The following is a 27,249-nucleotide window of genomic DNA, read 5'->3' on the forward strand; positions in this document are numbered from 1 at the left end:
AGTGTACACTTCTGAATAACACTGTTTGTTAATGCACCTGTTAATTGTGTGGTTCTTGCTGTACATATAATTATTACACTGTCACTGATCCTATAGGTTCTATCACCCTGTACAACAATTATTAATGGGCACTTTCAGTAGCACTAGGCATTCTGCAGCTGAATTATTTTCCAAAATATAGATCTTATTGCATACCAAAACCTGTGCAAAAAATGCAATTAAAAAAACAAATACAATAAACATTTCTGAAATTAATGGAACAGAACTTAACAAGGAGAAAGCACATTCATGTCCATTTCAGTTCATTTTGGCTATACAGACACTGACCTGTGAGCCCCACATTTGCTATATGTGAAGCTGTGGTTGTCCTTACTGTCCCTGGGCATGGAGCATTAGGGTAGGGATATGGCCCATGATGCTATGTGGAACGTTGGGGGGTGCAGAGAGGTGCTAAAATGGAATTCTCCATTGACTGCAAAGGGAGGCAAGCCTAAGGGTATGTCTACACTACCAGATTAGTTCGATATAAGTTAATTCGAATTTGTAGAATCGACCTTACAAAGTCGAATTTGTGTGTCCACACTAAGGACACTAATTCGACTTTGTGAGTCCACACTAACGGGGCAAGCGTCGAAATTGGAAGCGGTGCACTGTGGGAAGCTATCCCACAGTTCCCGCACTCCCCGCTGCCCACTGGAATTCTGGGATTTCCCCCCAATGCATGCTGGGGGGAAAACTGTGTCGAGGGTGGTCTTGGGTAACTGTCAGCATTCAACCATCACTCCCGCTGGCGGGAAATCAGTTCGCGCACTTTTCCTGTTAGTGACAGCACTCCACTGCGATCATGGAGCCCGCTGCAATCATCGCTGCACTTATGGCCGTTGTCAACTCCTCGCACCTTATTGTACACCTCTTCAACAGTCAGATGCTGAGAAATCGGGCGAGGAGGCTCCGGCAGCGCGGTGAGGCCATGAAGTCACAGAGTGGCACAGACCTCTCAGAAAGCACGGTACGCCGTGCCGTGGAGATCATGGTGGCAATGGGACATGTTCATGCTATGGAACGGCGATTCTGGGCCTAGGAAACAAGCACGGACTGGTGGTACCGCATAGTGCTGCAAGTCTGGGATGAATCACAGTGGCTGCGAAACTTCAGGATGCGTAAGGGCACTTTCCTTGAACTGTGTGACTTGCTGTCCCCTGCCCTGAAGCGCAAGGACACCCAGATGCGAGCAGCCCTGAGTGTGCAGAAGCAAGTGGCCATAGCCCTCTGGAAACTTGCCACGCCAGACAGCTACCGGTCAGTAGCAAACCACTTTGGCGTGGGCAAATCTACCGTGGGGCTTGCTGTGATGCAAGTAGCCCACGCAATCGTTGAGCTCCTGCTCTCAAAGGTAGTGACCCTGGGAAACGTCCAGGTCGTCATAGATGGCTTCGCCGCGATGGGATTCCCAAACTGCGGTGGGGCTACAGATGGGACTTACATCCCTATCCTGGGACCGGCCCACCAGGCCAGCCAGTATATAAACAGAAAGGGCTACTTTTCAATGGTGCTGCAAGCACTGGTGGACCATAGGGGACGCTTTACCAACATCAACGTCGGGTGGCCAGGCAAGGTTCATGACGCGCGTGTGTTCAGGAACTCTGGTCTGTTTAGACGCCTGCAGGAAGGTAGTTTCTTCCCGGACCACAAAATAACTGTTGGGGATGTGCAGATGCCTACAGTGATCCTCGGAGACTCAGCCTACCTGCTAATGCCCTGGCTCATGAAGCCCTATACAGGCGCCTTGGACAGTGACAAGGAACTCTTCAACTACCGGCTGAGCAAGTGCAGAATGGTGGTGGAGTGTGCTTTCGGACGTCTCAAGGGGAGATGGAGGAGCTTACTGACTCGCTCGGATCTCAGCGAAACCAATATCCCCATTGTTATTGCTGCTTGCTGTGTGCTCCACAATCTCTGTGAGAGCAAGGGGGAGACCTTTATGGCGGGATGGAAGGTTGAGGCAAATCGCCTGGCTGCTGATTACGCTCAGCCAGACACCTGTGCAATTAGAAGAGCCCAGCGGGAAGCGCTGTGCATCCGAGAGGCTTTGAAAGATAGATTCCTCAGGTTGCAGGGTAACCTGTGACTGTTCAGTTTCTTTACAGAGAAGCTGAACCTGCCCCTGTTTCAGTTACTGTTGACTTTCTTTTGCGGTTACCATGTCTCCCCCATTCCAACACACATTTAAAAATAAAGTTAATGGAATATTGTTAATTAACAATGTTTTCTTTACTAATGAATTCGCGTTAAAGAGTTGAAACAGGGACGCAGACTGTGGTGGGTAGGGTGTGCAGTGCTGTTCTACACTCTAGGAATGACAGGCTCCTGCCCCTAGAGTGGTCTGCACTGCCACACTGGTTGTTTCAACGGAGCCTGCCATCCCTCCTTTTTGGGACTCTGTGTGCGGGGACTATGTGGCCTTGTGGCGGGGGAGGACTGGGAGGAGGACGGTTACAGGTGGGTGTGCAGGAAGGGGTGAGGGGTGCAGGCTCTGGGCTGGGGGTGGGGGCGTAGGAAGGGGTGAGGGGTGTGTGGGAAGGGGGGAGGAGGTGTAGGGGGATGAGGGCTCTGGCTGGGGCTGAGGGTTTGGGGCATTGGAGAGGCTCAGGGCTATGGTGGAAGGGCAGGGTAAGGGCAGCCTACCTTGCCATTTGTGGATGGCAGGCGCTAGGACCCTGGGGCAGCAGACAGCATTTCTGCGGGGAGCCGCTCTACTGTCAGGCAGGGACGCAGCGCGGCGGGGCGGGGGGAGACCCGTGGGGGCCAGGGCCCGATCCAGGCAGGGCCGGGGGAGAGACCCAGCTCCAAATATAGCTGGAGCAGGGCACCTGCCGCCTATGCGCAGAACATGAAAAACACCTCCCAGACTGACCAGGGTGCCTAGTGACTGCACTGTGTGTGTGACCTGCTGTAGATCCTGCCCCCATGTCTGTACCATGGTAGTGGTGACTGTCCTATGCAATTACCAAAGCCCCCCCCCCCTTCACACAAAGTCTTCTGTAAAGAAACATGACAGAAACAGTAATGAACAGCAAACTATTTTTAATAATCAACTACACAGTTAGGGGATGAAACTGGGATTTGGCCTTGGGTGACCCAGAAAGGGAAGGACTTCTCAAAATTTAGCAAATGAGAGCTTTTTGGTACTTGAGCACTCTGCTGGGGTGGAATGACAGTGTTCACGGCCCTTGGCGCACCTCCTTCTTGTTATTTTGGGTGAGGGGGGTATTGGACTTTGTGGCGGGGGAGGGCGGTTGCAGATACAGTGCAGTTCTGTCCTCCTGCCTGCAGAACATCCACAAGGCGCCTGAGCGTGTCCGTTTGCTCCCTCATTAGCCCAAGCAGCATTTGAGTCGCCTGCTGGTCCTCCAGACGCCATCTGTCCTCCTGTTCGCTGTGTGAGCGCTGCTGCTGAGAGAGGTTCTCCCTCCACTGGCTCTGCTGGGCCGCCTCGGCTCAGGAGCAGCCCATAAGTTCAGCGAACATCTCGTCCCGTGTCTTTTTCTTGCGCCGCCTAATCTGCGCCAGCCTCTGTGAGGGGCATGCTGGAGCAGGTCGGGATACAGTTGCAGCTGTGTGATGGGAAAAAGGGAGTGAATTCCTTACAAAGATACATTTTTGCAAAGAAGAAACATAGTCTAGTCAGTCTCTGTGAACAAGACCATGCACAGCACCTATCTCATCCGCACTCAGGGAAAGTTCGAATTTTCGGAATTCGCTTTCATTGCCTGGGGGATTGCACTGCAGATCAGACAAGCGGGGCAGGACAGCAGAATCCGTGGAGCAGCCAGGCATGGTAAGCCAAAGACTTTTGGCTGCTTAAAAGTGAATGTATACCACTGTCCTCTTGCTGCAGGCAATCCTGAAAGCATAAACTCTGCCCCTGTTTCACCCCCTCGTGTCTGTTCCCTGGGAAAGATCCCTGTATGCTGCCACTCTGCAGCCTCCACCACTGTGGCTGTAAAGTGACGCTTCTTGTTATGCAAAGGAACAGTGAAGCACTCCCAATACTAATAGTAAACAAATTACTCTAATTAAATGCAGGAGTCTCCGAGCGAGATCACCCTGAGGAGGGTCACAGAAAGAGATAGAGAGCGCATGCTGCGTGAAAGCGAGCACAAACCAGGGACCTATGCTGCCATGCTCGTTGAGGCAATGGTCCCGGAGTACCAGATGAAAGCCTGGCGTGGAAAAGTGTGCTACTTCGGAGCACCCAATAAGGCAGCTCTCCCCAGGAACCTCATGCAGAGGCTTTTCGATTACCTCCAGGAGAGCTTCTCGGAGATCTCCCAAGAGGATTTCTGTTCTATCCCCATATATATTGACCTTCTTTTCAACTAGTAACTATTCCTGCTCCATTAAAAATAAATGTTAACATGTTTAAAGCACTTACAGACTGATCCTTCCCCTGATTCAGGGTCCGGGGTAACGGCTGGGGAGGGTTGGTAGGGGATCTCAGTGAGGGTGATGAAGAGATCCTGGCTGTCTGGAAAATTAGCTTTGTAAGTGCTGTCGACTGCCCCCCCCCCTCATCTCCTTCCTCATCTTCCCCGTCTGCGAACATCGCCGAGGAACTGGCCGTCGATACTATCCCATCGTCAGAGTCCACGGACACTGGTGGGGCAGTGGTGGCAGACCCACCGAGAATGGCATGCAGTGCCTCGTAGAACCGGTATGTCTGGGGCTAGGCTCCGGAGCGTCCGTTTGCCGCTTTGATTTTTTGGTAGCCTTGTCTCAGCTCCTTGACTTTCACGCGGCGCTGCGTTGTATCCCGGCTGTATCCTCTGAGTGCCATGGCTTTGGAGACCTTCTCGTAGGTCTTTGCATTCCGTTTATTGGAGCGCAGCTCCGAAAGCACAGACTCATCGCCCCACACAGCAATGAGATCCAAGACTTCCTGGTCAGTCCATGCTGGGGCCCTCTTTCTACTCTGAGATTCCCTGGACTCCTCTGCTGGAGAGCTCTGCATCGTTGCCAGTGCTGCTGAGCTCGCCACGACGTCCACACAGGAAATGAGATTCAAACTAGCCAGACAGGAAAAGGAATTCAAATTTTCCCGGGGCATTTCCTGTGTGGCTGGTCAGAGCATCCAAGCTCGGACTGCTGTCCAGAGCATCAACAGAGTGGTGCACTGTGGGATAGCTCCCGGAGCTACTAAGGTCGATTTGCATCCACACCTAGCCTAATTCGACATAGCCATGTCGAATTTAGCGCTACTCCCCTCGTCGGGGAGGAGTACAGAAGTCGAACTAAAGAGCCCTCTATGTCGAATTAAATAGCTTCGTGGTGTGGATGGGTGCACAGTTAATTCGAATTAACGCTGCTAAATTCGAATTAAAGTCCTAGTGTAGACCAGGCCTATGATTGTTGAATCTGTAGGTCAAGAAGAAAGTCTGCAGCTTTTATGTTTGTTGCCAGAGGATCCCCATTATGTCCTGGTGCATCTCTCTCTCCCTTTCCTGCTGGGCCTTTTTCTTGTCCACTCTTTCCCTCTCCATAATGTCTGCAGTATTCACCCTCCAGTTTTGCAGAATCTCAGTGAATATAGCTTCCTGAGTCCTGTTCTTTCTCCTTATTATGGTCAGGTGTTCCACAGGTGTGCAGGGGCAACCCCTGAGGCAGCAATGGCAGTAGCTGCAGTTAAAACATACAGAGGTATGATTGTATATATAGTCACAATGGAAAGTGAAAGTTAAATTTCAGTATTCCCTTCCATTGCTTCCCTAAAGTTGTAAACAAGATATGCTTATGGACACTTCAACTTTGGCACCACTGTCCAGCCCTAGCTCTGGTGATGGCGAGTATGGCCCAGCATAGGTTCGCAGTGAGAAAAGGGAAATGAGGAGGGAATTACTTGGTTGCAAAAACAATAACATTTGGTCCTTAGTTCCATGAGGAACTATATTCAGGGCAATGGCACTGAACACTGCTACTCTTTTCCACAGGCAGTGGTGATTTTAGCTGATACCCTCAGAAGAGAGATAAAGGCACAGACTGCATAGCGTCCCAAAGCTGCCCAGGCCCGCATGCTGCTAGCCAGTTTACTGTAATGGTGCTTGTCAAAGTCATCATGGACTGGCATGAGAAAGTGTCCTACTGCAAAGAAAAGTAATGCTGCCATTCCTAGAAACCTTTGAGAGACGATTGCAGAGTACCTCCATGAAAGTTTCATCGAGATCTCAGGAGGATTCAAGGGTGACCAGGGAAGTCAAAAGAACAGGGTTAGGTCTTTGCTTGGTAAAGGACCAGTTTTGGAGTTTGTAGGAGCAGCTGCATGGTTTTTCCCTGTATGATCCTCCTGGATTTTTTTCCATATTTAAATATAAAATTGAGCCAGCATGTGATTCATATAGGATTGCACCTTTTACATAACCTGTCCTAAATGAAACAAACAAAGCTTGCTTAGGCTTTTGGGAATATATTCAATCAAGTCAGACCCTGTCTGAAAATTCCTCCCAAGGTTTTCACTTCTTCTTACATCTAAATCCTGGAATCTAGGACTCAGAATAGTCTGTCTCACTGCATGGTTCAGTCTCTGGGCTCTTTGTACTTTGCCTTGGTAGCAATAGATTTTACTGGCAAGGCTATTATAAAATACTGTTCTCAGGGGCTGCTGTATGCAAGCCGCTTGCCACTTTCCATTATGTAAGTGCAACTTGTGGAGCAGGGAATTGGATGCAGTTTTCTCACAGCTGTGCGATCCCACTTTGCTGCCCTCCACTCGGCTGCTGGAACTGCATGCCAGGGAGGGGCCTGGACGCAGATTGGCAGGTGAGCGTCTTTCCAGCATTGCACTGTCTTCCAGCTGTTTAGGAGTTGGCAATGCTGCTAGCAGGCTGCAGCACTTTGTTAGCGACTGAGTGGAAATACTGCCTCTGAGAAGGATGGCTGAACTTGTTGGGAACATGGGAATGAGGCTGTGCTGGCTGTGAGAGGATTTTTGGGATGCTTCCAAAGGAAATGTAGGGTAGGATGTGAGTAGAAGTGGGGGAACAGCTCCTTTATTCCTGTTGGGTTTCTTTCCCCTGTCCTGACTTTCCTACCCCTTTTCCTTCCTATTTATCCCCATTGTCCTCCTTTCTTTCCTATTCTCTACACCCTCATTCTGGGTCCTTTCTCTTTTCCCTCTTGTGCCCGCCTCTCCTATCTCTTTAGGCAGAGGCTGCATAGCCTTTGGCCCAATGTGCAGTGGGCTGAAGTGGTGTTGGGACATCTGTGGTCCCTTGATTATAGAGAACCTAAGTCTGATTTAATTGGGGATTGGTTGATTTAGCTGGTGTTGGTCCTGCTGTGAGCAGGGGGTTGGACTAGATGACCTCCTGAGGTCCCTTCTAACCCTGATATTCTATGATATCTCTGTGTACATAAACTTCTCCACAAGTCTCTTTCCCCACTCCCGCAACCCTACAGGGGAATGAAAAGCTGATAACGGCTCTACCTCTGTCTGTTCTAGTAAGAGTAAATTCATGAAAAGTCAATATCTGCGTCCTGCTAATCTGGGGTCGGGCACCAGCTGTACATTCTTTGAGATGTAATTGATTCTTTGAGATGTTCTGTACATGTGGATCCCACAACCTGTTCTCCTTCTGTGTAGCTTGGAGTCTTTCATTTGGATTCTGGGTGGTGAAACACCTAAATAGCAATTGGCATCCTTCTGCCCTTTCTGCCCTTGGGTGAGGGAGTGCAAAGGAGTGGGCAACCCAAATGGACACTGCTGGTCAATTAATTCTGAACTCTTGTGCATGCAGAGCACGTGCGACAAGACTGAGATCCACATAAATCATTTCAAAGAATCACAGTTACTGTAAGGTGAGTAACTATTTTGTTCCTAGCTGATTAAACTATTTCTTTCTTTTGTTCCCCCTAGGAAATCCAAAACGTGATAAAATTATACGTATGTATTACAATTCTACACTATTACTTGAAGTTTATTTCTTTATAAGCACGTTGTGCCCAATAAGAGTTTGTGTTTGTATGCTTGTTTATAGGTTACACAAGATGGTATCCACCCTGGGAGAATAGGATCGTATGTGACGAGTCCTGTATTGCTGTTGTGGTTTTAAGACCAGCACTGATGTTATTGGCTTCTCTAGTTGTTTTTCTTATGCAGAAGCATTATTCAAATATGAGTATATCTAAATAATCTATTTGAAATATATATTTCATGAAAAGTTATGACAAGTCCTTAAGAGAATTCTCTTGATTGATGTTTTTACAGTGAATTTGATCATTTAAAAAACATATCATAAAGGGCTGTGGATGTTTAATGGGTTATAAAGAGTAAATTATTTTTGCTCTAAGCCCTTACATATCTTATTTATAAGTGAAAATAATAAAAAAGGCAAAATTTTAAGTTAAAGGTGACAGTCTGGCAAGAATCATCAGAGAGATATCTAGTAAATGGCTTTTCCATGATGAAATTTTAACAAATAAAGGGGAACACCTAGCATCTAGAATTCAACAAGTAAATTAAAACAGTGTTTCCACTTGATAATATTTGTAGTTTCCACTCTATAAATATTTGAAGTGGTGACTAATTAATTTAGATGTCTGTCTATAGAATCATACTGTTATGGACCCAATCCTACTTTTCTGGAGTCAAGTCAAAACTCCAAATAAAATGGGAACAGAATCAGATATCACTTCTATAAAAAGAAAGCATTTTATAAATATTCAGTAGTACTAATATAGCTCTAGAAAAATGTATATAAATTTGTAAATGGCAGCTATTCATTAAGGTTTCAACTATTAAAAATAATTATCCTTCAATTAATTTGTTCCTGACTTGTTTTGAACTTAGGAAAAAAATATACAGTGAGAGTAAAATGCTCCAGTTTAGACTTTTCTTGTAGTTTCTGGTTTGCTGTCACAACCACTGTTTTTTAAATATCGAGATCTAATCTATTTTTTAAATGTAAAACAAATACTGAATTTTATCTGAGAACCATTCCAAACCCTCTGATAAATATACACCTCTACCCCGATATAACACGGTCCTCAGGAGCCAAAAAATCTCACCACCTTATAGGTGAGACTGAGTTATATTGGGTTCGGTCCGGTACGCTGTGCCGGACTGGACCGGCTTCCCTGGCGGTGATTTAAAGGGCCTGGTGCTCCAGCTGCTGTGGGGAGCCCCGGGCCCTTTAAATCACCGCTGGAGCTCTGGCAGCAGGGCTCGGGTGAGGATTTGAAGGGCCTGGGGCTACCCGCAGCAGCCAGAGCCTCTGGCCCTTTAAATCACCACCCGAGCCCAGCTGGCTCCGGCAGCCAGGCTTGGCCAGTGATTTAAAGGGACCGGAGCGCCACACGAATTCGGATATAACGCGGTAAAGCAGCGGGGCTCAGGCGGCGCTTTAAAAGGCCCAGGGCTCCCCACTGCTTTACCGCATTATGTCGGGGTAGAGGTGTATGTTTACCTGTATTTTATCCAAGAGACTTTAAAGGCATTAAAGGTATCCTATTTAGATATGTGTTAACTTGAATTGCTGCAAAAGACCACATGTATTGACTCAGGGATTTTAAAGAATTTTTCTTTTGCTATATAGTAAGTTCTAGAGCCAAGATTGGTCCAATATGTCTAATATTTACTGAGGGCTTGTCTATACAAATCACTTTTAGTTTGCCGTGAGCTGGGGTGTAAAATCTACCCAGCAATAGCCTGCTACACACTAAATGTCCATGAGGACCATGCTGCCACACACTAGAAGTTCTGTAGTGTGCTTTAATCTTCTCTGCTTTGAAATAGGAGTAGATTAAAGTGCACTACACAATTTTTAGTCCACAGCAGCAAGCCCACACAGACACAGTGTGCAGCAGGTTAGCACAGGATAGATTTACACCCCGGCTCACTGCAAACTAAAGTGTTTGTGTAGACAAGCACTGAGATTGCTTAAAGTAATTCTAGTCTACATGGTAAATATGTAACTTCTTACAAAATGTGTATTGTCTCAGGAATCTATTAGTTCAAAAGGTTTATGGATAGGGTTTGAATTATTTATTTATTTATTTATTTAAACACAAGGTCAAATCCTGCCATGTTTTCATGCCCAGTGCTCAAGATGAAGTTAATGGGACCTTCACCCATGTTCATTTTAGGGAACATTTGGCCCATAATACCTTTATTATTCCATTGTAGTTCTAAAACATTATACTTGTCATATAATACTATATTCAGAACTGTACTGATTCATCTTATAGACTGTCCCAGAGTAAAAGTGAATCTGTTCATAAAAACTTATTTTAAAACAGTTATTGGACATAAATTCTTTTACGTTTCTAAACTTTTAGAACATACCTATTTCAAAGCTAAAGTTACCAAGAAGGTTGCTCATTTTTTTAAACTTTGGCAAAATTTTTCACAAATGGATGCCTAAAGTTGGGCAGGCAAAGCCATAATTAGGTACCTAAATAAAAGTCACCCAATATTCAAAGTGGCTCAACATTCGTAGCTCTCAATGAGTTCAGTGAGCTTCAAATGCTCACACCTTTGAAAATGTGGCTTAAAGTCCTTAATCCCTAACGTACAGAGGTTTATATTTGTAATAAAGCTGTTTAAAGTTTTAAGCTTTCTGTTTAATGTTATTGTATAACTTTAAGGCACTACCTTTCTTGCAAGCAACAACAAAAATCTAGCAATATTCAAACATTACTCAACATAGGATTTCCAAGTTGTGGAAGATAATACAATTATGGAAGATAATACAATTATACCTACTCAAACCACCAGGGGGAACTCCATCATCACTTAGTAGCTCCCCTTGTAACAAAATTTGAGAATCCACTTATCTCATATGTCTCTCTGAAAACAAAAGAAACTAGTTTGAAAGCAAAGGAGGGAGGGAGGAGATATGTTGTCTTCCAAGTTGTGTGAACACCCTCAGCACATATTGGCCAGACTTCTGCCAGCATGGTTTGAGGCTTGTAAACCTTAAACTCAAGGCACAGCTTAAGTGGGTTTGAGGTTTGCTATGCATTTCTTGGAGAGCTCTAGTTATGAAGTCCTGAACAAAAACATGTGAGTCATACAACTGTTTAACCAGCAGATAGTGGTGCTTACCTGATTAGGAGACAATTACTTTACCATCAATTCCTTTTTCAGTGGGTAAGTTTTTCTGTATGCATGAAGCTCCTTTTTCACATCTCAGATGCTGAGCCTAGCATGTAATTGTTCTTTAGCTGTTTTCAGCTAAATTGTTTCTCTGTTAGTGAAGATAAAGAGTGAGATTGGAAGATGCCTACAGGTTAATCAAAATGGGGATTAGGATATGATTGACATGCTTTACACAATGCATGGTTGTCAGCTAACAAAGCTTTTTCTGAAGGGGAAACATACCATTTTGTGACAATCATTCCATGTTCAATTCAAATCTCATATAGAATGGGAATGTATACTCCAGATGGAATTGCACCTTTGTGAGCATGAAAAATTTGAAATGGATGGCCAGAGACACTCACCCTAAAAAGGCCTCCACATCTTCTAAGCCCTGCACATGCCATCTCAAAAGATGAGAGGAGAGATTAACTGAGAGTCCTGAGTTTTTATCCCAACTTTTCTGCTATTTGTATGTTTGTTAATATAGTGTTAGTATCTAAAATTGTATAAGACAACAAAGGTTTTGTTTACTATAGATGACCACTTTATTTCCATGTTTGTTTGCTTCAAATAAATTCTTTTCACCTTCAGACTGCATTTTATTTTACCATAGCCTGTGTGTCCACTGTAGACACCTAAGAAAGAATTACACTAGCAGTAATGAATTGTGTAGTGAGACTCCTGCAGTGTATGTGATTTTGATTGTATTTTAAAGCATTAATTATTTGTAAAGCATCAGCAGCGTGCTTGGACAAGCAACAAAGAGTCCTGTGGCACCTTACAGACTAACAGATGTATTGGAGCATGAGCTTTCGTGGGTGAATATGCACTTCGTCAGATGCATGCTTGTGCTTGGTTTTGTTCAACAGATTTTTCCTGGAAATATTACCCCCATCATTAGGCTGCAGTTCCACAGGGGCCTCTTTGCTAATGTACCTGTGTTGATTGTATTTTGGATTAAAATATGAATGAAGGGGAAACAAATGCATGAATTTCCTTTGACATGTTATTATATTGTGGAAAATCAAGCAGTTCTGATACATTTTTAGGTAGGATTTAAACTATAGTTTGAATTTTTCTGGATACGTGCCCTACAGTAATTTGCTGTAGCACAGATTTTTCTCACTTTAACTTGAATCCGGTAGCCTTAGTTGTCTTCAGATTTGTTTTCACTTTATGTTCTTCTTAGAGTACTTGCTCATGTCCATTCCAATGTACGTGTGTGCTCACCCCGAGCACCACCACTGGAAAGTATTTCCCTCAGTGGCATCCGTTGGGTCAGCTCTGGTGCCCCTAGAGTTGCACACATATAGTGCAGATATAAAGGGTTCTGCTGACCCATAGCCCCCTCGGTTCATTCTTACCACCTGTGAAGGTCACTGGAACTTCAGCTTTCCTTGTATTTTCCACAAGTACTCCTCTCAGTGGACTTTGATTGTGCATAGTTATTTTATTCATAGTAGTTAAATTTTAGTTGTTGACTTAGGTAGTTAGATTAGCGAACCCTGCTGGGCCATGCCTCAGTCTCAGGGGTTTAACCCTTGTGCTTCATGCCACAAGCCTATGCCTGTCAGTGACCCCTATTGCAGCTGCCTTAAGTGTCTGGGGGAACCTCACCTGTGGGAGCACTGCAAAATCTGCAGAAACTTCTGCCCCTGCACCAAAAAAGACAGGGACACCAGGCTTAGGTTCCTCCTCATGGAGGCAGCATTTCACCCTCCTTTGGAGCCTAGTCACTCCTACTCAACACTGAGTACTTTAGCCTCAATAAGAAGTTCTCTGGCTTCTATTAGTGATACTCAGCGCTGTTCCACATCTCTAGAGCCACAAAAAAAAAAAAAGACGCTTCTTCTGCTTCTCGGGACTCCTGGCACTGTCAGTCAACCCTGGGAAAGTAATGGGGAAGAGTAACAGGAATTCTTCCTGAGTGCCAACATCTGGAAGCAGCGTATTCCATTTTGAAAACAGCTGTGTTTCAAATGTCTGACTGCTATGCATTGAAAGGAAGGATCTGCAGGCCTGAGAAGCTTTGGCCTTCAAGAGGCGCTTCTAAAGCCAAAGGGACCTTGGCTGAGTTTGTAATGGCGTGACTTTGAGGAGCGTCTGAAGTGTGGAAGGGGGATGGTAGAAAGAGACTGTTGTCAGAGAAAGAAGGTGCTGAACAGCCCATCATTGAGGGAAAGGTCCCAGGCAGGTGTTGTGGGAGGAGATGTGTAGCCCCCAAAGGCAGCCTGCAACCAAAGCCTTTGGGAAGGTGAAGAGAGCAAGGGGTGCCTGGTGGGGCCCCTGGTGTGGTGTAAGCTGGCCACAGCTGGTCTCTTGGAATTCCATGCTGTAGAAGGCCCTACCCCATTCCTTGTTAGTATAGTGGTGAGTATCCCCACCTGTCATGTGGGAGACTGGGGTTCAATTTTCCCTGATAGGGAGGACAACACCTTTCAAATGGTAGAAAGAAATGCCTTACCCAGCCAGCACATTCCTCACCGCCTGCTTCTATGGCAACTTCTGTTCACACCCCGCAATGTTGATTTTCACCTCCAGAGAGACAATTAGCACTCAAGGCCACCCCTGGCTGCTTGCCCTTTTGAAAGTCTCTATATTGCCTTCCACCACTGGGCCCAACTTCAAGACCTGCATATCAGGGCACATTTCAGGGACACAAAGGGAAATACTCTGGCCAATGGCATGAGGACAATCACCCAGCCAAACGGGGTGGAAGCTGGTCAAAGGGTAAGTGTAAGGGTCCAGTGTAGGGGGCTCGGCCCTCTCAGGAGCGGCCAGGAACCAGGCCGCCTCACTACACGGCCTAAGTCCACAGTTCAGTCTCCGAATGTCCAAGGGCTCAGACCCTCAGACAGGGCTGAGCAAAAACAAACAGTCAATGAAGCCCAGCCCCTCAGTCGGGGCGGGACAGCAAACAGCAGTTCTAGGCTCAGGCCCTCAGGCAGGGCTGAGCCCACAGAGTCAGTGATTTAAGCCCAGGCCCTCAGTCAGGGCGGGGCAGCAAATCAGCAGTTCTAGGCTCAGATCCTTGGGCAGGAGCTGAGCTACACCAATAGTTCAGGGCTCAGGTCTTTGGCAGGAGCTGAGCTACACCAATGGTTCAGGGCTCAGGTCCTTGGCAGGAGCTGAGCAACAGCAATGGTTCAGGGCTCAGGTCCTTGGCAGGAGCTGAGCAACAGCCGATAAGTCCAGACTTCTCTGTCTGAGCGCTGGGGTGAGGGGGAGACTGCCACCCGTGAGTGGGGTGGCAGGGGGGACACAGGCCCACCCACTCCACTGTGTCCCAGCCCGGGGCCCTAACAGTGGCAGTTAGTCTGCTGCTGTGGTGGTGGGGTCCTGACCGCAACACACCGACATCGGCTCACAGTCTGTTGTAGCCAGACTGGGGTCAGCTACCCCCGGGCTACTTTCCATTTCCCCCTCCATGGGTACCTGCTGGTGTCTGGCGCTGGGTCCCACACCATGGGCTCCTCGTCGTGCTGAGAGTCGGCTAGCTCGGGCTGCTCCTCAGGACGCGGGTCGGGGTTACGCTCGGGCAGCTCCTCGGGGTACCGGGCCCGGGGGAGGCTCGGCCAGTCCTCCTCAGGGTACCATGCTCGGGGAAGGCTCGGCCAGTCCACTTCAGGATACCGGGCTCGGGGAAGGCTCGGCCAGTCCACTTCAGGATACCAGGCTCGGGGCAGGTTCAGTCCAGCAGGAGCTCGGTCAGGAGCGTCTGTCCTCTCCGGCCGCCGGGCTGCAAGTGAGCGCTGGGCCGGGGCTTTTATACTTCCTGTCCCGCCCCTTGACTTCCGGGGGGCGGGGACAGGCGGCAGTGGCTCCGCCCACTGTGGCGGCTGTTCTGGCTCCTCCCTCTCAGGAGCGGCCGGGAGCCAGGCCGCCTCACTACAGTAAGGAAGAGAGAAAAGCGGAGAGGCAGCAGGCTGGCCTCCTGTCTTTTTTCCTTTTGTTGCGATTTTAACTGTAATGGGGAGACTTGAGAAATACCTGTGGCTATAGGTGAGGTAGGTGGCCACCCCAAGAGCACAGATCTGAGCATTTTCCCCTGAGCTGCTGCGTCACCTGGTGGCTGGTCATGATCACATAGTGGTTAGTACTCTGTGCTGTGGCCGCAGCAAGTCACAGCATTGCTTTTAGTGGTGGATCTTCTGACACGTCTAGTGGCTCAGGCTGATTACGTCCATTTGCAAAGAGCCAGCGGCTGGTCCCTAGTTTCTGCTTGGTAAAGGAAAGTCAATCAGGTAAATCCATCAGAAAAAAAGTAGCAGGGAAGAGTAACAGGAATTCTTCCTGGGCACCAACATCCAGAAGCAGCGTATTCCATCCTGGAAACGGCTGTGTTTCGAATGTCCGGCCACTGCGTGTTGAAAGGAAGGATATGCAGGCCTGAGAAGCTGTGGCCCTCAAAAGGCGCTCTAAAGCTAAGGGGCTTTGGCTGAGTTTGTGGAGCGTCTGAAGTATGGAAGGGTAGAAAGCAACAGTTGTAGGAGGAAGCAGGTGCTGAGCAGCCCATCGGTGAGGGAAAGGTCCAGGTATGTATTGTCAGAGGAGCTGTGTAGCCCCCAAAAGCGGCCTGCAGCCAAAAACCTCTCCTGTCATCCATGAGTTTGCAAATATTGTTTGCACTGGAGATAGAGACTTCTTCCCCTCCCAGGAGACCAGTGGCCATGTTGGGGCTCCCTGACAGTTCAGAATGGGGTGCTGCTTTAACCAGACCATTATAGACACTGTAGCCAACCATACCATTTCTGGGGAATAAAGTCAACATAGCCTCCACGCTGCCTCAGTGCTGATGCCTAACAGTGAACCTTTGGGCCAAATGCACAATATTATGCCCTCTCAGTCACAGTGAGAGGGGGCTTCTCCAGAACTGCCTGGTGTAAATACGTGCCCCTCCTCTAGTCACCTGGAAGGGTAGGCCTGCATAAACATTAGCTAATTTTGCTAATACCCCTATTGGTTAAGCACTACCCCCAAGCTGACAAGCCACACCAATTTCTGAGGTTGGGGTCATGAAATCCAGCACTTCCCATGGGATTCTTCTGTAAATCAGAGTGCGGCATCACAAAGCTCCTGGAGAAGAGGTAGTGCCTCCTTGATTTCCAAAGATTAGCTGACCTAGGGATCCCATCCACATTTCCTCATTTGTAAAGAAAAATAATGTGACATGAGGTCTTGTAGGAGGGGATTGAACTGTGGTCTCATAAAGGTAAGAAGGCATCTTCCACAGAGGGCAACTTGATTTTTTCTTTTTAAATTAAGCAACATTGAAGTGACAAACCAGTTCCCTTACTTTTATGTTGAAGCTGCTGAAGCAATTCATTTCCTGTTATCACAGGGGAAAGAATCAGCATGATTTTGTCTTAAGAAACTGACAAGAGCGGAAGAGAGAACCCAGTTTGAAACCGCACCCCCAGAGTGCTATGTGGGACGCAAACAGCACCATATCCACCTAAGAGATTCTTCTTACAGCGTTTTGAGAGAAATCAAAAACAACAGTTGAGAATCATGAAAGTCAGATTGTTCCTTGGTGTTCTGCTATTACTAGACCTTTTAAGTTCCTGTTATTTTTATAAGTCAAATACTTTGCCTGATATAGAAGACACACAGTTTATTACGGAGTGCGTGAATGCTCATAACAACTTTCGGTCCAAGGTGAATCCACCAGCCAGAAACATGCTTCACATGGTAAGGAGACCTTCACCATCTATTTGTAATGGAAATTGGATTGTGCTGTTGAATTAACACATTTGCCTTGTACTTTTCTGACTAGTTCTGTGAATATTTTAGCTACTTGTTAGTAGTTCATAGTAAATACCAAAAAAAAAAAAAGGCAATTAATGATTACAGCTGGGAACAGACTTGTTCAGTCTTCCTCATTTGGAAGGTGAGTCCTTCATTTAAGACTGGATTGCCAAGTTGCAGTCCTGCCTGAGTCAGGAGGGCATTGCATTGCTGTGCTGTTTCAGGAGAAAGAGAGGGACCAAATAGACTTTGAGTGCCCTTGTAATACTGGCACAGCTTAGTTCCCGCGCTGTCCTGGCTCAAGTGTGTGGGACAGCATGCTGAAGTGTCAAAATTAAGGCTCTTCCCACTTCTTTCCCCGGCCCAGCCACTCCTCCCCCTGGTGACAGCAGCTACTGTCCCGTCACAGCCACACACACAGTCTGATGAGTGAGTAGCTTGAGAAAGTAAAGGGACTTCTTATGACCCCTAATCCCTGTGCAGGTGCACAGCTGAGCTCATGACTGAGCCCTCGCTGTTTAAAAGCTGCCTTAAATTAGTTCAGTTACGGAGGGCAGAATTTGCAGCGTGTTTCAATAAGACACTTAGAATTTCTCCCATTCAGATTGTCATAGCTTGACAGCACATCAGAGATGAGTGCACAAATTTAAATGTCTTTCAATATATGAGGGACAGGCAGGAAAGAGGGGATTTTGTAGTGAAAGGGAACGAGTGATGGGATTTTAGGAAAGACTGGATGTGGGGCAGGGAGACAAGCAGAGAAGAGTCCAAGATCATAGGCCTGGAAGGCAGGAAGGATTAAGAGAAACGTTTCTGTTAAAGACGTTTTGAATTTGTGCAAGTCATGGCATTTCAAGTAATTTTCATGTCTTTTTCATTCTGCAGTCCTGGGACTCTGCTTTAGCTAAGAGTGCCAAAGCATGGGCAAAGCGATGCCACTTTGATCATAATGTCTATCTTAAAGTACCAGGAAAAGTGCACCCTAACTTTACTCCAGTTGGAGAAAACATCTGGACTGGCTCTCTCTCTCTCTTCTCTGAGAGTGCAGCTATCCGCAACTGGTATAATGAAGTCACAGACTACAATTTTGAGACCCGCTATTGTACAAGAATGTGTGGCCATTACACCCAGGTGATTCTTTTGTTTCGTTTCTTCCATCTTAATTTCAAATGAGTTGGGGTCTTTGAAGAGAAAAAAAGACACACATTTTGCCTAAATCACTTACAAAATTGTGATTTACAAAGTGTGGGTTAGGAGAACTTTGTGCTAGAAACAGGGACAGAGTCAGGAGGGTGCTGTGCAGCAAGAGACCGACTGGCCTTGGTTTTGGTGTGGAGAGAGAGCACCTCCATGCAGATATTCCTCTGCCTCTCTGGGAGAGATCCATGAGATGGCTGGTTCTGGCATTGAACCTGCCATGGAGGGGGAAGGAGGCATGCTCTGACAGACTGATCTAGGGAGAACTCAGTGAGAGGATATTAAGGCCTGGTCCACACTACGCGTTTAAACCGAATTTAGCAGCATTAAACCGATTTAACCCTGCACCCGTCCATTCAACGAGGCCCTTTATATCAATATAAAGGGCTCTTTAAACCGATTTCTGTACTCCTCCCCAACGAGAGGAGTAGCGCTGAAATCGGTATTGCCATGTCGGATTAGGGTTAGTGTGGCCGCAAATCGACGGTATTGGCCTCCGGGCGGTATCCCACGGTGCATCATTGTGACCGCTCTGGAAAGCAATCTGAACTCGGATGCACTGGCCAGGTAGACAGGAAAAGCCCCGCAAACTTTTGAATTTCATTTCCTGTTTGTCCAGCGTGGAGCTCTGATCAGCACGGGTGGCGATGCAGTCCCAAATCCAAAAAGAGCTCCAGCATGGACCGTACGGGAGATACTGGAGCTGATCGCTGTATGGGGAGACAAATCTGTTCTATCAGAGCTCCGTTACAGAAGATGAAATGCCAAAGCATTTGGAAAAATCTACAGGCTATGATAGACAGAGGCCACAGCAGGGACTCAGCACAGTGCTGCGTGAGAAGCGTAACGGAAAGCCAAAGAATCAAATGGATGCTCATGGAGGGAGCGGGTACTGAGGACTCCAGTTATCCCACAGTCCCCGCAGTCTCTGAAAAGTATTTGCATTCTTGGCTGAGCTCCAAATGCCTGAAGGGTCAAAAACATTTTCCCAGGTATTTCAGGGTGTATGTCGTCAATTTACACACTCCCCCTCCCCGAAAGAAAAGGGAAAAAAATCATTTCTCACCTTTTTTCAATGTCACCCTATGTCTACTGCATGCTGCTGGTAGATGGGGTGCTGCAGCGCTGAACACCAGCATCCCCTTCCCGGTAGCAGACGGTGCAAAATGACTGGTATCCATCGTCATCATCAGCCTGTGAGTGCTCCTAGCTGGCCTCGGTGAGGTCGTCCGGGGGCACCTGGGTAAAAATGGGAATGACTCCCGGTCATTCCTGGCAGACGGTACAGAAGGCTTGGTAACCGTCCTCATCATAGCAGCTGGAGGCTGAGCTCCATCAGCCCCCACTTTCATGTCTAAAGAAAAGATTCTGTACTGCCTGGACTATCATAGCAGCGGGAGGCTGCCTCCTCCTCATTTTATCTCACTAAAAGTCAGTGTTTCTTATTCCTGCATTCTTTATTACTGCATCACACAAATGGGGGGACACTGCCACTGTAGCCCAGGAGGGTTGGGGGAGGAGGGAAGCAACGGGTGGGGTTGTTGCAGGGGCACCCCCTAGAATGGCATGCAGCTCATCATTTCTGCGGGATCTCTGGGGCTCTGACACGGAGTGGCTGTGCTCTCTGGTTCTCTAGAACACTTGCCCCATATTCTAGGCAGGACTGACTATTTTTAGACAAAACATAAAGAAGGGTATGACCCAGGGAGTCATTCCCATTTTTGTCCATGCGTCCCCGGCTGATTTCAGGGAGGCCAGCCAGGAGCACCCATGACAGCAGCAGATGGTGCAAAATGACTGATAACTATCATCTCATCACCAATTTACAATGGCAGACGGTGCAATAGGGATGGTAATCGTCTCTGCTACCTTGCAAAGGCAATGAATGCTGCTGTGTAGCACTGCAGTACCGCCTCTGTCAGCAGCATCCAGTACACATACGGTGACTGTGACAACAGGCTCCATGGTTGCCATGCTATGGCGTCTGCCAGGGCAATCCAGGGAAAAAGGGCGCAAAATGATTGTCTGCCGTCGCTTTCACAGAGGAAGGATTGAGTGACGACATTTACCCAGTATCACCCACGACACTGTTTTTGCCCCATCATGCATTGGGATCTCAACCCAGAATTCCAATGAGCGGGGGAGACTGCGGGAACTATGGGATAGCTACAGGATAGCTACCCACAGTGCAATACTCTGGAAATCGACGCTAGCCTCGGTACATGGACGCACACCACTGAATTACTGTGCTTAGTGTGGCCGCATGCACTCGACTTTATACAATCTGTTTTAAAAAACCGGTTTCTGTAAAATCGGAATAATCCTGTAGTATAGACATACCCTTAGATTTTTCTCCCCTGTCCTCACAAGTCCTGGGGGATTCTTCTGCAGGAGGGGGATGATCTGAGTCTAAGAAAGATTCCAATATAACAAAATCACAAGCCAAATAGTAAATACAGGAATTCTTCATCTAAATGGCTCCCTAGGCTGTAACTAACGCTTCTGTGGTTGCTGTTAGAATACACACACACCTTCAATTACTTGTTTCTTGTTGAATATCATAATTGCAGTCTCTGGGTAGTCCTGGAAAAGTTTAATGTATTTTGGTTTTCCTTTTAGGTTGTTTGGGCCACAAGTTACAAAGTTGGCTGTGCAGTTCAGTTCTGTCCTAGAGTTACAGGTTTCAAAGGACTCACCAATGGAGCACATTTTGTTTGCAACTATGCACCAGCGTAAGTTGATGTTATTTTAAAAGATCCCAGAGCAGGTGATCAATTCCACTCTGGCTGATGTTTGGAGTGGTCCAGCCAGAGAGCTGCACCCAGGTTTCCTTAACTTGAGAAACAGTTGCCATTGACCTTTGGTATGGAGGCATGAAAGGATGTGCCCATCATCTCCTCCCCTGCTCACAGTCTGCAGAATAGCCCTTTCAAAAAAACTGATTAGAAGTTATGCAGATGCAGAAGGTATAAAAACTGCATCGGGGGGGGGGGCGGGAGCGGGAGGAAGTAAACCAGTTTGAAATACAAATTGCCAGCTAGAGCTTCACTGTGTCCCTCTCCATGTGGAAGCCCAGGGTTGAACAGTGCACTTGTTTTAGTACAAGTTGGCAAATTGCAAACTAGCCAGTGTTACAGCTTTTCTGACAAGGGGTAAGCGTGACTAATTTCTAATAAAAATATACCACCCAATCACACCTATACTGGGCATGAAATGAATCCAGCCACGAGGGAGATCTTTTATATAACTAGGTCCTCAAGCGAAAAAGAGGCACAGTAAGTTCTGTGGCTATTCTGTATTTCCAGTTTGATTATCTATTGGGTCTTTATTACAGGAAGAGGATAGGTACTGCCCCTCACTTTAGTATGTGTTGGCTAGCAACCCAGTAATAATGGTTTTTTGTTGTTGTTTCAGTCTGACTATTCTATTGTACTTCTGGTTAAAACCACTAAAGAACCAATTTAAAAAAAAAAGTTACTTCCCCACAAAACCATTTTAGGTTCACCCATTACTAGTACACCAAAACAGATAGCAGATTATTAAGGCATGTTAAGGACTGTAACAGCCAACAAAAGCTCACTTCCTGGGAGACTTCTTATTTCCTCCATACTAGCTCTCTATTTCTATAACAACACCTGTCTAATGTAGTTCCAGTTGTACCAAGATCTGCACAATTATGTAAATCTCATTGCTGTCAACATGCTAAAATGTGTACAAAAGGAGGCCCTTCACAAATATCATTTTTAATGCAAAAAATGTTAGTAGTTTAAAGATAACCTGCAAAGGATTTTTTTAAAATGGGGTTTGTGCCCCTTTTAGCGTCTTGATAATGTAACAAAGTTACAGAGTTTTGTATGTTTAATTGAAAAGCTGTGGGGAGAGCAGCTTCTGCTTCAACTCAAATCTCAGGAATGTCACATTTGTGCTTCTTTGATTTTGCTGGAAGATTTGTTGGAGATCTCAGCTGTGTATCAGTAGCTCTCTCGTACCTATGAATGAGCAGGAGCATTGAATCTTCAACATAGCTCTCCTTTTTCCCAGCTGTTTTAGACATTGATAATAATTAGGTGTTGATAAAAACAGACAAGCAAAAACCAGTTTTAAACGGACCTAATGTTCTTACCATCTTAAAATCACTCAGTTTTTAGTCTCATCCCACTCATAGTCGGGGGTCCTTAGAGGGCCCAGAATTCAGAGGTGCTTTCACGTGGGTTCACACATCCCACCCCTGAAAAGGGAGCCTGCTGCTACCACCTCTACCAATGTGGTCATCTCTGCAGGTGCACTCTGCTGCTGCTGCCACTGTTATCTCCGCCACTGCTCACCTCTGCCGCCGCTTGCTGCTCACTTGCGGCTCACTGCCGCTGCATTCTGAGGGCCAGCCCTGCTCTTAGTGATTTCACTGGGTAGCAGGGAACCTCTTAGCTGCTGCCTCTGTGGTCTTTCACCACAACACTGTTCCCACACCAGACAAGACTAAGCCACTAGAACAGCTCATCAAGAATGTCAGCCGTAGTAACCACTGAACAGAAACAAGAACTTTCAATTGAGTCTGGTCATTTCTGTCTTTAAACACTGGAGTGGGGAGGGGAGGGTCAAATGATGTATATAAGACCCTTTGAGTAGAGTGCACATCATCAGCTGAGAACACCTGTCATTTCCGGGTTCAGGGCTCCCCCCCCGAATACTCTTATGTGATTGTAACAGTTCAAATCACATGATGTATTTAAATTCTTCCCCCAAAAGATTAAACAACATTTTTCTGCTTTGCAGTGGGAATTATCCGACACAGCCTTATAAAACAGGAGCAGCATGTAGTGACTGCAATGGTGAAAAGTGTGTGGACAAGCTCTGTGGTAAGTGCAAGGGAATCTGCTAAGGGCATTCTATGGAAAGCAAAGTTGTGTAATTGGCAGGGGAAATATGGCAGGTATTCAAGCTGTACCAAGTTAAATGAGTTATTGACATTATTCCATCAGCTGGAGTACTTTTCCTAAAATAGTTACATCTGAATTCAGAAGTGACATGGAAGAACCTCTGTGATAATAATAATAAAGCCTGATCCTGCAAAGGGGTCTGCAACACAGATCCTTACTGCTATGTAGCATCCCACTGAAGTCAGGAACCATCTTTAACATCAGTGATATTTTCAGTAAGTGCAGGGATGCTTAAAGGACCAACTCCAATACACAAAATGAAAATATCTATTTTTAGAATGAATAGCCTCACTAACCAGGCTCAGGAGTGCTCCAACCACACAAATACCTAGATTTTGTTTCCTGGCTGTGAAAGCCTGCTGGCATGTTTTGCAATCCATGGCATCTGATGTCACAGACTGATGCATCAAGGGATTACCAGAAACATTTCACAGAATGTGAAAAGAAATTTCAAACATTTAAGGCTAGATCCTGCAAATATATCCACTGTTCTGATATGGAGTATGACTGACTTCCATGGGTTATGTCCAGGCAGATCCATTTGCAGGATTCAGCCATTAATGAAAATTGTTTCTGTGCTAAATGCTTCCCCCACACCCTGCCCAGTGGGGGTTTTCAGCACAAATGTCTGTCCTTATTGCACTTTCTAAAGTTATGTAAAGCCATGACCTTTTAAAAACAATAAATCCCACCTTTTATATTTGCAGTTTCCCTCATCTCTGTGATACCAATTTTATTTACTGCATCTTACATCATTTTTTTTAAAATCAGTTCAGTCAGTGCCAAACTTTTAGATACCCCTCAGCTGGGGATACAGTTTTGTTGACACAGGTCATTTTTGTGGGACATTTGGAAATCTACCTGGGGTGTGACTGCAGATGCAGTCAGTGAGTTAGTCATCTAAATGGCATTTGCTGCTTTTCTCTTGTGCCTTTCACATCATGGGTTGCTTTATATGATTTGCTGAGTGATCTGGCTCAAGTCTCTGCCACTTTGGCTGAAAGTGGGTGATGACCACATTTTAACTCAACAAGTCTCTGTAGAAATTTGCAGTTGTGGATCTTCGTACTTTAACACTCTTATAAAATTGAGGAGGATCCTTAAGTATGACTTGCTGTCCAGGCAGGGAGAAAACACAAATCCTAGACTGTTGTTCAGAATATCACCACCACCAATGGGCTATCCATTTTTCATTGATAAATAAAGCTGAACAATAGCCATATTTACATTTCTTTCTCATCTCTCACCAGAAAATCCAGAACGTGAGACATTGAAAAGTACGTATCACAATCTTATATTGTTACTTGAATTATTTAGAGTCTTCTACATATCACATGCCTTGATATATACACATTATCTCCTTTTTGTTTTCTAGGTTACTCCAGTTGGTATCCAGACTGGGACATACCTCCACGCCCCAACCCCTCCGGTGCTCCACGCCCCAACCCCTCCGGTGCTCCACGCCCCAACCCCTCTGGTGCTCCACGCCCCAACCCCTCTGGTGCTCCACGCCCCAACCCTCCACGCTCCTCATGTGACCAATACTGTATTACTGTTTTAGTAGTAAGGCTACTGTTTGTGTTACTGATTATTGGTGCTGTCTTACTAGTACAATGGCAGTATCCCCAGATATTTATATATGAGTAATCTCCATTTGCCTCCTATTGTCAGTGTACATAAGCATTAGTACCAGCCAGTTTTCCTGGGCTGCTCATGGTTGTTTGGGGCAAGGAAGAGGAGGAAGTGTGCATGTTAACTATTCAGTCAAAGCCAGAGATTTTGTACCTCTCTGCACCCCAGGCGTACCTCTTCATTGTCCATTCTTTTCCCTAAGAAACACCTTAGAACTTAAGGCCAGAAGGTGACAGCTTTAGACATTTCACTATAACTGCCTTCTCCTAACCGTCACCATTGTCAAGTTATGATGTCCCTTAAACACATCATGAGAATCACCCCAGTTCACAGCTCCAGGCCAATGTGGGCTGCGGGAAGTGGCGCGGGCCAAGGGACATACTTCCAGCAGCCCCCATTGGCCTGGAGCAGCGAACCATGGCCAGTGGGAGCCGCGATTGGCTGAACCTGCGGATGGGGCAGGTAAACAAACTGGCCCGGCCCGCCAGGGGCTTTCCCTACACAAGCAGCGTTCACAGTTTGGGAAATACTGGGTTATAGAATCATGGGAACTCCCCTCTTACCTTCTATTTCTGCCCCCAAGCTGTTTTTCCATACATAAGGTTTTAATAAGTGTCCATCCTACCTCTGTCAGCACTGCCATGAGGCTCTTGTCTTGTTCACTTGGCAGCCTCTGCTCAGTCACTCTAGTGCTGCTTCCAGAAGTGTTGATTCAGCACAAGGGGCACAAGTGGTACTGCAGCAGAGGTAGGACAGAGAGAGGCCTTAAAAGACTTATTTACTTATTACCAATGGGTTGGATTTGACATTAAACTAGCAACTAGCTTGGATTAAAATAACCCCCCAAGTCCCTGCAGTTCTAGTTGAGGGGGTGGGGACAGGGAAAGAGCAGGAGAGGTATCTATTTAATACACAATAAACACTGAATTACATACCAAATGAGCTATACATGACTTTACTCACCTAAAATGTAAGCCACCACATTGCAAGCCCAGTGTTCTTTTGTGATACCAGACTAGACTTAATAGTCTTATATTAGGACTCTGGCAATGGCCTATATCCAATTATTTACAGAAAAATAACCCATTACGCGCCTGGCTGATTGTGCAATGCTTTATCCCAAGAGAAAAATTTCTCCCTGACTCGTAAGGCAATCAGATTGTGCTCTGTAGTAGGACATTTGGCTGCACTTCTCATGCTGAGCTATGGTACAAATATTCTTAAGGATCATAAAATTAATGATAGTCATTATTGCCCTTCAAAAATATAGATACAGCTAAAGCATTGTTCAGTTAACTGTCTGCAGCAGGGAAATGCAGAGTTTGATATTACCCTGAAAAAAGGAATATTTCTTTTTTATTGGCTGTAAATTGATACTTCACCAGTCAGAGAGAAAACCAGGGTTCATGGTAGAGTCTCTATCACTGACAATTTTTAAATCAAGATTGGGTGTTTTTCTAAAAGCTGTGTTCTGGGAATTATTTTGGGGAGTTCTATGGTTGGCTGTGTTATACGGGAGCTCCCAATGATCTCTTCTCACCTTGGACTCTATGAATCCATTGAAGATACTCATGAATTGTTACTGCTACATCTCTGAAATAAGAATGACAATCACACAGCTACAAAAACAGTTTAGTTGTGTTTGTCATATATTGCTTTCATATATATAAAATCTCCCATTTATTATCTTTAGCCTTTTAATCACTGTACACTAAAAGTTATTTTTGCATTTTAATTCTTATTATTTTAATTTCTGTGCCAGATATTTTGCCTCCTATAGCACTATCTGCCTTGAGAGGTAGCATCATTATCCTCAGGGAAAGAGCTTTTTGTGTTATTGAGGAGTGTGTGAGAGCACATAACAGTGGGAAAGTGGCCTTTATTGGATTGTAGGTTGGATAGATGCAGATTTGAAAATACCTGCATATTCCATTAGTAAATAGAAAAACTGGAACTTTAACTTTCGGTTGTGTGAATTACCATGGAAAGCCTGGAAATTCAAAATGTAAAGATGGCAATGCATTCCTAATGTTCAACTTTGGGGGAAGAGGAATAGAATGGGTGGAGAAAGTGAGCTAAGAGGAAGAGTCCATCCTGGAGAGGGGAACCTAACATTTTTGGGGAAGACTCAAAGTTGTGATGGATTCAACTCTCTCCTCCCACTATTTACCCTTAATGCATCCCGTCCACTAATAAGCCTGTTCACATATCTGGATACTGAACAGTGAAGAGATTTAAAAGTTATATTTGCACACACAAGCCCCTTTACAATGGTTAATTTGTCAGTTTCAGAAAATGATATACAAAAAGACTTTTTACATTAGAAACCTAAATAAAACCCCGTTCATTTTTAAAATAGTTTGTTTTAGCACCTGGCACTTTTTTTCAAGCACTTTGTGTGTATTCACTTCTGGTACCCATGCACCAAGTGTGCTGGAGATTTGAACGCTTTAGCCAGCCAGTCCACCAGCCCATGACTACACCCTTCCTGCCCTGGAGTCCTCCATCCAAGAGCATAACGGGGGCAAAGCAACTAACCAACCCTCAGTTTCATCTTACCACCTGGCTATGAGATGGAACCAGTTAGCAGCGTCCAGTCTC

The 27,249-nt window shown here is 45.9% G+C and overlaps 2 protein-coding genes and 1 long non-coding RNA gene across 3 annotated transcripts in view; 2 read left to right on the forward strand and 1 right to left on the reverse strand.

Moving 5' to 3' along the window:
- LOC123343822 (glioma pathogenesis-related protein 1-like) overlaps nucleotides 1–11,724 on the forward strand; it is a 46,005-nt gene extending 34,281 nt beyond the window's left edge. Inside the window, exons 5-6 of the mRNA XM_044979253.1 lie at nucleotides 7,910–7,936; nucleotides 8,031–11,724. Of these exons, the coding sequence (XP_044835188.1) occupies nucleotides 7,910–7,936; nucleotides 8,031–8,185 (182 nt within the window). The 3' untranslated portion in view covers nucleotides 8,186–11,724. The remainder of the gene's footprint in view (nucleotides 1–7,909; nucleotides 7,937–8,030) is intronic.
- Nucleotides 11,725–16,523: 4,799 nt separating this feature from the next.
- On the forward strand, nucleotides 16,524–27,006 carry LOC123343809 (glioma pathogenesis-related protein 1-like). Its single transcript, XM_044979232.1, has 6 exons — nucleotides 16,524–16,825; nucleotides 17,768–18,013; nucleotides 20,699–20,811; nucleotides 22,853–22,935; nucleotides 24,267–24,293; nucleotides 24,392–27,006. The coding sequence occupies exons 1-6, from the start codon at nucleotides 16,646–16,648 to the stop codon at nucleotides 24,661–24,663; spliced, it is 921 nt and encodes a 306-aa protein (XP_044835167.1). The 5' UTR covers nucleotides 16,524–16,645; the 3' UTR covers nucleotides 24,664–27,006.
- The window catches only part of LOC123343827, a 28,767-nt gene continuing 26,813 nt past the window's right edge, over nucleotides 25,296–27,249 (reverse strand). Inside the window, exon 4 of the long non-coding RNA XR_006572381.1 lies at nucleotides 25,296–25,384. This is a non-coding gene — a long non-coding RNA (uncharacterized LOC123343827). The remainder of the gene's footprint in view (nucleotides 25,385–27,249) is intronic.

Source organism: Mauremys mutica, chromosome 1 (genome assembly GCF_020497125.1).
Source record: "Mauremys mutica isolate MM-2020 ecotype Southern chromosome 1, ASM2049712v1, whole genome shotgun sequence".
NCBI lineage: Eukaryota > Metazoa > Chordata > Testudines > Geoemydidae > Mauremys > Mauremys mutica.